Raw genomic sequence first — 11,322 nt, 5'->3', positions numbered from 1 at the left:
GGGGGCAAACCTTAAACAAAACGAAACTAGAGGGGATGTCTTTGTCACTTTTTAAACTATAGGGGTTGAAGTGGATGTGTCATAAACTAGAGGGGGTGTAAATGTAATTATCCCAAAAAGAAAATTCCTTTTCCAAACTGCATTGAAATTGTAAATGGCATTTATATCACACTGCCAGGGATATAAAATTATAAATGCTGCCGGATTTTTTCGATGTTCAAAACTTAGAAAATTTTGGCTGTCCGTTGAAATTATAAATGATGCATGGGCGGCAACTGAAATTCTTTGAGGGATTGTTAAAGTATAAAAGATAAATAACGCATTTCTTCAACAACTTAAGCTTTTAGAGAAGTTGGTAAGTTAACACTGTATCAGAGCCAAAGTTCTCAAGTTCAAACCTCCCATATAGCAAATATTCACATGCGAAGGTGGGACCACATGTGCCACGTGGAGTTCTCAAGTTCAAACCTCCCATATAGCAAATATTCACATGCGAAGGTGGGACCACATGTGCCACGTGTTTGCCAAGTGTGCCACACGTGCGGGAGTGTTAAAGTATAAAAGATAAATAATGTATTTCTCTAACAGCTTAAGCTTTTGGAGAAATTGGTAAGTTAACGGGGATTAATTTAATATATTTTGTGGAGAAAAGTGCAACACATGCATCATTCTAAATCTAGAAGCATGCTTTTAAGGCTATAACAAGTTACAATGTTCATTTAAACTCCTCACTTGCCGTTTTTATTTTAATTGCTTAGATGATCCAAGCCATTCATTTGATAGGCAACTTGAATAGCCAATTGGCTGATATTAAAGGGGGTATAATTGGCTGGATGATTTAAGCCATCCAATGAAAATGATTTTTGGGGCACAACGTATTTACGATGTGGCTCATCAATTGTACGTCTTAAATAAACTGACTTGGCCGCGTCAACCGCGTTCTTGACCGCATCCGCGTGGAGTCGACAAGGATTTTCTTTGGCAGCGTTCAGCATCGAAACAGCGTTTTTTAACACAGGTAAAAATAAACGGCTTAAAGACATCTTAAAGGATATGTTTTTCAACATAATTGATAAAAAAATATAGAATCTTTTGAATAGAGTGTATTGTAACGAAAAGAAAAGAAGAAGAAAAAGAAGAAATATGCCAGATTTGTTTGGTGCAGTACAATCAATGGACCAGATCACATACACTTGGCCATGTGACATCTGTACGATGATTGTTTCCCTTAACCAAAGCAATTTGGTCCCAGTAAAAAGAAGCACCAGAGAATCAAAACCGCGTAATTTTTAAGTCAGAATTTGACAACTCTCTCTCTCTCTCTCTCTCTCTCTCTCTCTCTCTCTCTCTCTCGCGTTAAAGATTCAAAATTGTTCTAACGTGGAAAGTTAATCTAGATATGTAGTTTGAGTCAGTTCCTTCAGCTCTATTTGATTCATTATCCCTCCTAAATTCTTGCCTTCCCTTCCTGTCACTCTGGATGTCCCCACACTGCAAAACTCTTCTGTTCTCTATAAAAATAAAGCTCTAGAAAATTACAGCTTCAAATAGTGATCTGGCGTTTGGCTTTTCTCTAGGTTCCCTCAGAAATTCAGTATTTGGTTTGGTTTTAGACCTTGTTATAGCACATATATGGGTCACTGCTTTAGCAGGCAAAACGTTTCAGAACCTGATACCAATGGGTATAGATTAGGAGGAGGAGGTCCTAGGCATCCCCAAAGGCCCCAAGAACATGTTAACATGGCAGACACCATCTTAGGAAAGCCATTTGAAGATGTAAAGTCTTTGTACACTTTTGGAAAAGAACTGGGTAAGGGTCAGTTTGGTGTTACATATGTTTGTACAGAGAATTCTACAGGAATTTCTTATGCCTGCAAATCAATCTCAAAGGCAAAGCTTATCAGTAGAAATGACAAGGAGGACATAAAGAGGGAGATTCAAATAATGCAACATCTAAGTGGTCAGCCTAATATTGTGGAATTCAAGGGGGCTTATGAGGATAAACAATCTGTGCATCTTGTCATGGAGTTGTGCTCTGGTGGGGAGCTTTTTGATCGTATAGTTGCCCAAAGGCATTACACTGAGAGGGCTGCTGCAAAAATCTGCAGGGCTATTGTGAATGTTGTTCATATCTGCCATGTCATGGGTGTGATGCACAGGGATCTCAAGCCTGAGAACTTCTTATTGTTAAGTAAAGAGGAAGGGGCGCTGTTGAAGTTGATCGATTTTGGGCTGTCTGTCTTCATCGAGGAAGGTAATTTTTTCTCATTGTTTTCTGTTGTAATATGAAGCTTCTTTGTGTTTGCTTATTGTATTCAACCCAAAATGTTCTTTCTTGGAATTTTCAATTCTACACTAACCTAAAGTTCTTGGGTTTTGCTAACGAGTGCCCTTAGGGCATTCGTTAAGGAGCATTTAAAGCACCTATTTTCATGTACGCACACTTTTATCCTCAAGACACATTTATTTTTAGAGAACCGTTTCCCACAATTTCATTTCTATTACGAGAAAATAACAAGAATATCCCTCTCATAAAAGATAATAGCCAAAGTACCTTAACCCATTTTCCATGCGATTGAAATATTTTATTATTTTATATTATATAAGTTTATTTTTGTCATTTTCATGAGATAGTGTATTTTGTCATTTTTATGAGATAGTGTATTTTGTTCATCGATCCTAACCTTCCAATCTATGCATTTTTTTTATTCCTCAAATCAAAGGGTTAAGATCATTCTATGGAGAAGATTTTACGGGCCCACACTATCTACATTAGGGCCCTACAAATGAATGGTTGGGTCACCCACCCAAACAATGTTGGCACATGTACTTTTTTCATTTGTTGGGGGTGTGCCCAGAAAATATTTTTCAATCCTAACCCCGATCTATGTAGTTTTTTTATATTGCGGTGTCCATTTTAAACCTTCTCAAATCAAAGGGTTAAGATCATTCTACGGAGAAGATTTTATTAGAGAATAAAATTAGATCTGAATTAGAGAATAAAATCAGGGCCCAACAAAATGAATGGTTGGATCACCAAAAAAATGCGGCCACCAGTATTTTTTTCGGGTTGCACGTAAGTGCACAGCCGTCCATCATGTAAATTGTCTTGCATTAGATAGGTCTTTTTTATTATTTTCTATAAGATATAAGTGTATTGGTCATTTTTTATGAGTGAGTTAACTTTGATCATTTTCTATGAGATAGGGTCTTTTTATTTTCCATGATATATGAGTTTTTTTTTTTTTTTTTTCCGAAGAGATAGGTGTATTTAACACTTTCTATGAGATATAAGTATTTTTGTCATTTTTCATGAGATTTAAGTAGGGATATTTTCGTTATCTTTTATGAGATAAGGGTATTCTTGTTATTTTGTCATGGTGGGGGTATTTTTGTAAAAACCAAACCCAAGCCTCTTTTGTTGAAATTGTAATTATGGAAATAAAAGCTCGACTACAATTGTTGCTCCAGTAATAAATGTGTTTGAGGATATATGCGTGGGGGTGCATGAAAATAGTGCTTTAAATGCTCCTTAACTTAGGGCACTCGTTAGCAAAACCCTAAGTTCTTTATATTGAATAAGCAGATTAATTGTGCGTAGACCTTTATTTCATCATATTATATTTTCAGAGTAGCTTTGTAAAGAATCTGAATTATTGCACTGAATTGTGCGTCTATGTGGTTGTTCTGTTATACTTCCTCTGTATCCTCCTATATTATTATATAGATGTTTTGAGACACACTATAGTCACTGAAACTCATGCTCTGATATTTGACACTTTATCCTTGGACCATACAATACAAGATTACTTCATTTGAGCTTCACCTTGCTTTTGTGTTCTCAAGTGATTTCTTCATCACAGGTTCCGTCAAGGTCATATCTCCCGCACAAAACTGCAATGAATGAATAAATGACCGATCATCTCCTCATAATCACCGCACATACGACATCTATTAATTATGAACCTGTGCAGATGATGTAAATGGTCAATGGTAAGAATCTTGTCCAGACCAGCCGTTCAATAGAACACGACCATCAGAGGAGGGTCATAGATCTTCCCTACCCTCCTAGCCATCACAGAGAGCCCAGAGCTACCAGATAACTGGTAGAAAAATATCTAAACAAAAACGGCCCATCTCACTTTTACAACAACCAATCTGCGCTTCAGTAGATATTTTGTAACTGTGGAACTAATAACATTTTTTGTATTATGGTGAATTGGTTTGGACTTCTTATCATACATTCTTCATTTCAAGATAACTCTAGATTCATTATCAATCCTTGTTCTTTCATGTCGATAAGGAGTTTTTGGGTTATGTTGTTTGCTGTCTAGCCATATGTTGACTGTTTCTGTTGAGAAGCAGTTTTTATGTTACTATATAACCTTTTCATAAAATTTAATTTTTAATCAACTTTTATGAAATCCCAGGAAAAGTGTACAGGGATATAGTTGGAAGTGCCTATTATGTTGCCCCAGAAGTAATCCGACGCAGTTATGGGAAGGAAATTGATATCTGGAGTGCAGGGGTTATTTTGTATATTCTTCTTTGCGGTGTACCTCCTTTCTGGGCTGGTAAGGATGACAATTTAACTTGATCTACTCCTAATGAAATTATATTATCTCATACCATCACAATGGAAATGGTTTAATAAATTTCCATTCATTGAAAATCTGTGACATTTATGTTGTTAAATGAATATTCTAACCTTACAGAAAACGAGAGGGGAATATTTGATGCTATCTTGCTAGGGGATATTGACTTTGAAACTGGACCGTGGTCATCTATATCGAACAGTGCAAAAGACCTGGTTAGGAGGATGCTGACACAGGATCCAAAGAAACGTATTTCGTCTGGACAAGTTCTTGGTCTGTAATTTTTCATTTTTACAATGATGGACTACTATAGTATTGTACCCACTTTCTTTGGACTGACTTTATACATTGGTTTTGATATGAATGATCATCCAGAGCACCCATGGATTAGAGAAGATAGTAAAGAATCAGACAAACCAATTGACAGTGAAGTTCTTTCGAGGATGAAGCAATTCAGGGCAATGAACAAGCTCAAAAAGCTTGCACTGAAGGTGCGTTCGTAAATGTTTCTTTATGTTCTGATTTTTGTTACGTGCTTTAATCCTGATGCATTTTGAAACCTTTGTAGGTTATCGCAGAAAATCTTTCTGAAGAAGAAACCAATGGGATGAAGACTGTGTTCACAAATATGGACACTGACAAAAATGGTACAATCACATATGAAGAGCTGAAGACAGGACTGGCTCCACTTGGGTCACAGTTTTCAGAGGCCGAAGTCAAGCAGCTCATGGATGCTGTAAGCAAAAACTGATGACCATAAAAGGAAGGAAAATGATATCACCACAACCGTATTTTCACAAACCATCTTGTCTTTTAGTACTTAAAGAGCTGTCAAAAGATTATTACATTTCCCACTGAGCTCTCACAAGCCAACTAAAGAAGAAAAGACAGCTGGGTTTTGTGCAAATATGTGCAAATATCAAAATATGGTTGTGCTGATAACATTTCCCTAAAAGGAATTTTCTTCATTTTTTGTTATTATGCTATTTGGACCTCATACATGGCTGTGTAGGATGGTTGATATGTGCTCTATTTTCAGGCTGATGTGGATGGAAATGGGACAATTGATTACATTGAATTCATCACCGCTACAATGCATAGAAATAAACTAGAAAAGGATGAGCATTTGTACAAAGCCTTTCAGCATTTTGATAAAGATAAGAGCGGGTTAGTTTGTTTAATCTACTATTTTGTTGACCTCCATCAAATCTTTGATCTAACAAACAAACTAGACTATGGATTTGAACAGAGACCAAGGTACCTCTCACTTAAGTAATGTATTTGAACTTCTCCTGTCAATGACCTTACTAGGTTTATCACAAGGGACGAATTGGAACTGGCAATGAAGGAATACGGAATGGGTGATGAAGCTAGTATTAAGGAAATAATATCGGAGGTGGACACAGATAATGTAAGTTGTTTATACTCTGAAAGTTCAATGCTTGTTTCTATAGAATTACATGCTGATACAGACTTTATTAATTTGTAGGATGGAAGGATCAGCTATCAAGAATTTCGTGCAATGATGAGAAGTGGATTGGCTTGAGCCTGTACCTCAATTGCTCAAGTCTTTGTTCTTCAACCATGAGGTCAGAGGTTCAATCCCAGCTTACCTACCACAAACATTCCCACCATGATTTCTTTCAGCGTTGACTCAAATCTCGGACTACGATTATCTGATCAATGGAATCTCTTTTTTCTGCTATAAAAAATTGATAAGTGGAATGCTGCACCCGTTGATCTTTATCTAACAAACTAGACTATGGATAACTGAGATGCAGGGTGACTTCAAGTGATCTCATCAAGGTTGCAAGGTATTACATGCAGAAAACAAGACAGAGATTGCAAGGCTGTTCTGTCCTACTGTTCTCCTAAATCGAGTGACTATTCTTGTGCATATCTGGTTTTTGGCCTTTTCCTTATTGAGAAATGCTCTCGTAATGTTGTAGTGATTCTGGAGCCCAACTTTGTATTTTATGTGCCACAAAACATGCCGAGGTTGATTACAATTTCATTCGGTAGAAATTCAGCTGCAGTGTTAGTTATTCTCTCCCCGTCCTTCATTTTCTCATACTTTGCCAATTCTGATCCTTTCACCTACTCCGTGACTTTTTAGTACTCCCAGTGATCAAGTTGTCCCTTATGGTCGTGACATTCACTTGAGGGGAGTATTATGCATGTATGTGTGTGTGTGTGTGTGTGTGTGTTAAATCCACCATAATCCAACTTGAGGGGAGTATTATGCATGTATGTATGTACATGTGTGTGTGTGTGTTAAATCCACCATAATCCAACTTGAGGGGAGTATTATGCATGTATGTATGTACATGTGTGTGTGTGTGCGCGCGCGCGCCTGCGTGTGTTAAATCCACCATAATCCAACTTGAGAGGAGTATTATGCATGTATGTATGTACATGTGTGTGTGTGTGTGTGTGTGTGTTAAATCCACCATAATCCAAAACTTGCTTTGCAGGTCATAGGTTAGACATTTTGGCGAGGATAGCTTGCAAAAAATTAAAATGCTTGGTAGATATGAATACTATTTTTTGGGGTTAAATGCTGTTTTTGGTCCTATTCAGTATGTCGCTAGAAATTAGAAGGCAGTTCATCTTTTTCTTTTTTTTTTTCGGGTGACGGTATTGTTTGTTATATTGAGGATCAATTTAGGAAGACAACGAGCTTTGATGATTGGTGTTTGGCTCTGAAGATGAATGAAGTTTCCAATATTCTTTTAGACCCATGTCAACCATTTGGATACCAAATCAGTAGTACAGCAACATATTCCAGCTTAGCAAAGGGTTTGGATTGGAAAATTCTTCTTAGTGTGGATATTGAAAAGTTGATATGGGTTTCCTTTTTCTCTTTTCTTTTTTGATGGTTATTGGAATGTTCTGATGTTTGACACATGAGCTCTCTTCCATCTGAAATTGTTTTCAATAAGAAAATACTATTCACATTTTTAATTTGATACCTGCACACCTATCTTATCTTTAACTTCTCTCATTTTTTGCTTGTTATTACAATTGCCAACAAGCTACAAACGGCCGGGAGGGGTCTGAACTCTGAACTACTGCAACCTTTCTTTTGGTGGTCATTTTAGAATCTTTGACATGATTACCTAACTTTTGATTCTTCTTTCTTCAATTTTTCAACTTTTATTTGAGCTCCTGTTCTGTTTTTTCTCCTCCCTGATGACATCTAATATGCAAGACGGACTTTATGGGTTTCTTAGCAGCAATACTATTGAATTTGTATTCACAAATTTCCAAGACAGTTTGCTCTCATTCATTAAGCCACACTCATGGATACTCTGATAATTATGTTATGATCTTGATATCATACTAAACCTGGAAGGAAATATCCCCAACCTCAAGCAAGTATTTCCATGATGAAAAGGATAAACCTAACAGTTCACACATATTTGGAATGCATTTGAGTCATCTTTGCAAACAACCTAGTAACATGAGGAATGTCTGTGCAAACATATATACACGCCTGTCTCTAAAGAATATTGGTACACAAAATCCTTGTTTTTCTTTCTTCATATCCTTTGAGGAAGCTGAGACATGCCGGCCCTTTCCCAAACACAACATCACACCCAAAATTGCTTGTTTTTTGTACAGAAACACACCATTAATTTACCATCATTCATTCACTTGTGGAGTACCTTGAGGTCCAGTACTTTTCAATCTCTTCTGCTGTTCTTCCTGGGATTCTCCCAGCTATCAGAGACCACCTGAGCCATTAATCATCCAACAGATGGGGGGGAAAAAACGAAAAAGCGTAGTTATTAGATCTACAGTTTTAAACATTTACATATAGATAAAGTATAGATGGAAATTCAAATAAGATGACCGACCTCTCTCCAAGCAGATTAAACATTCTTGCAATAAGTGTCTCCTCATCCTCTGAGAACTCCAGCTTAGAATCTTGAGTGGTTCCCTCTGAAACAATTAATCACAAGATAAGAAAAAAAAAAAAAAAAACTGGACACACCCAAAAGGGGAAAATTCATGTCATGGAACTAGTCAATGGGTATATTAAAGGGTCTTATTCCTAAGAGAAGAGCACCTAATTAAATGGGTACCTTGAGAATCCTCAGAAATATCATCAGAAGAGTGATCCAAGTCAGCCATTTCTCAGGAACTAAACAAAAGGAAGAAAACCCAGAAGAACTTTTCAATTCCCTTGTGGAAACCAAAATGACTTGTGGAGGTGAAGTTGGGATGTGGGCGCACTTAAATAGACTAATTTAAGGAAAGAGATAAGAAGCCAAAGGTGAGGAGAATGGAGGGTTGAGAAGGGAAGACTGGTAGTTGCAAAAGGAGATCAGATTGAATTTGGATTGATGGTTGAACGGTTGGTAACTTGGTATATTGAAAAGGGTACTGATATTTGCACTATTCTATTTTGATAATGACACAAACTAATCTTGTCTTTTCCTTTTTAATTTTCTGCTGAGAGCTTTTTGGGAATTGTAATAGATTTTGATAGCTGGGTAAATAATAAAAGACAAGGTGAGCTTGTCTCATTATCAAAACATGGTAGTGCAAATATAAGTAGCAGTTGGAAATAATGTAATGAGACAAAAGGCCCAATCACTGCTAATACTAACGGTAGAAAAACGACACAAAAGAAGTACTCATCTGAATATCTGATAAAATCCATCTCTTTCCATTCAACAACGGCGAAAGCTACATCTTTAAATGTCTTTATCTACCGTACTCTGGTGGGATGTATATCTGCAAAATGGGCTTTGCGAAATCAGCACCCCACATGAACACAGAATATGCCTCCCCCCCATTTAAAATTTCCATGTTTATCCGCACTTCCTTGTTTTATAGCGGCACTCCAGCTAATATTGGCTCAAAAGTCGAGACAGAGAGATGAAGCCCAGAGTCGAGACAGTAGTCTTCACGTGGTTTGCATAAGAAGAGATAAGGACTATGGTGGTGGTGGGTACCACAAAGATTAGAATCCCTCACCACTCGCTATCACTTGCTAGCAATCTCGTATATTAAATGGTCTTAGTATAGTTTGTCCACTGTAAAAGGAAAAAGAGGAATGCTATTATTTTTAGAGAGTTTTTACATGGTGTAAGCCCTCGGATGTATAGAGGAACTGCATATCATGGAAACCTCTATAGATAAGAGGGTTGGGACCATCCTATGGGAATGATTTTTTGGGGCACAACCTATTTACGTTGTGGCCCATCAAATGGACAGTTTGGATCATCCTATGGTGTGGGCCGGCGTATAGTACTCTTTTGAAAGATACTAAACTATACCGGGTACACCATATAAAATCTCATCTATAAATGCACTGTGTGAGGTGGATCCAATGCGGGTGCCTAGGTGCCCTTCAGTTTAGCATTGCTCATGAAAAAGAGAGTTAATTTTGTCATCTTTTGATATTTCAAGGATGCCCTTCAAAACACACTTCAATTTTTTTTTTCTGTTCTTGGAGAGTAAAATATGGACCCTGAAAGAGTGTTCAAAGTAGCCTAAATATTATTATTCACATTAGAGCTTCCCCATCAGTGTGACTTAGAAATTCACACTAGGGCTTCCACATCGGAACACTTCTTGTTGTTGCCAACTGTACCAAAGTAGGGATATGCTATCATTTAATTACGGATATGATATCAGCACAACTATGCTGTAAGCATGGTTTTAAATTTCAACCGCAAATTTGGATTTAGGTGTATCGAAACCGACCGAAACCGAAATTCCCAAAATTTACCAAATTTCTTTCGAAATGTCGAAATTGTTATTAAAATAATAATATTTTATTGCGATAAAGTATTTCGAACGAAATTACCGACATTTCGGGCAAAGTTTCAGTAACTTCGATCGAAATTTCGTCCTAAAAAACAGGAATTTCGTGAGCGTGTACCAAATTTCGGCTGAAATTTTGGTTTCGGATAAGTCTGAAATTTTAGCCGAAATTTAAAACCATGGCTGTAAGGTGCACTGGGAATGATATTTTCTAATCATTTTACTCACTGTTTGATAAAAAAATACTCGTTTTCTGTGAATTTATTATCAAAATGTGTAAAATATCATTTCCTCAGTTAGCAAAACCCATTGCACAAACACAAGTCTTTTACTTAAAAGATATGGTACTTCTCTCCCAAGAAAACCCATCCTTGAAAAGATGACAGAGTAGATAGTGCTGCTAGGTACATACATATCATATTATATGTACATTAACTGAATCGTTTGAATTGGTGAGCAACTGTCTGTCCATCAATTGAAACTGGAAATAATTGGATGAATTAATTGATTTGATTTTTGTCTCATGATGAAGGTGTGGCATGATGTTCGCTTCATTAGTACCCAAATCATGTATACTTCGTGGAACTCGGTTTGATCATTCAGATTAAATATTATCCTTATAAATTTAAAACTCCCAACAATTATCTTATGATCAGGGCAGCTTGGAAACTTTGAGTACGTGAGAAGTTCAAGTCAGGACCATTTCCTAAAAATATAACATGAGACTTTAGTCGGTAGTAAAATAATAAAAGAAAATGGAGCTCACTATTCCTGCAAAGAATACTTGCTTTAATGACTAAATTCGTAGAGTGCGGCAAGGAAAAAAACCCTAGTTTCCATGCTAGCTTCTCTCAGAGAAGCCAACAAATCTACCATCAGTTAACGTAGGAAAATTTCCGGTGATTAAGAGCAAAAGCTCAAGTAACCAAAGCCAAAAACATTCAAGAAA

At 36.8% G+C, this 11,322-nt stretch overlaps 1 protein-coding gene across 1 annotated transcript; it reads left to right on the top strand.

Annotated features, from left to right (window-relative positions):
* The first annotated feature begins 1,365 nt into the window (after positions 1-1,365).
* LOC143892901 (calcium-dependent protein kinase-like) lies at positions 1,366-6,645 on the top strand. The gene is made up of 9 exons (XM_077397810.1): positions 1,366-2,254; positions 4,431-4,574; positions 4,716-4,868; positions 4,971-5,086; positions 5,164-5,331; positions 5,635-5,762; positions 5,907-6,006; positions 6,085-6,184; positions 6,377-6,645. The coding sequence occupies exons 1-8, from the start codon at positions 1,633-1,635 to the stop codon at positions 6,139-6,141; spliced, it is 1,488 nt and encodes a 495-aa protein (XP_077253925.1). The 5' UTR covers positions 1,366-1,632; the 3' UTR covers positions 6,142-6,184; positions 6,377-6,645.
* The last annotated feature ends 4,677 nt before the right edge of the window (positions 6,646-11,322 follow it).

The sequence above is a fragment of the Tasmannia lanceolata genome, unplaced genomic scaffold (genome assembly GCF_043159265.1).
Source record: "Tasmannia lanceolata isolate RefF3 unplaced genomic scaffold, GAP_Taslan_0.1 ptg000015l, whole genome shotgun sequence".
Classification (NCBI taxonomy): Eukaryota; Viridiplantae; Streptophyta; class Magnoliopsida; order Canellales; family Winteraceae; genus Tasmannia; species Tasmannia lanceolata.
This window is presented reverse-complemented; position numbering and strand designations above follow the sequence as displayed.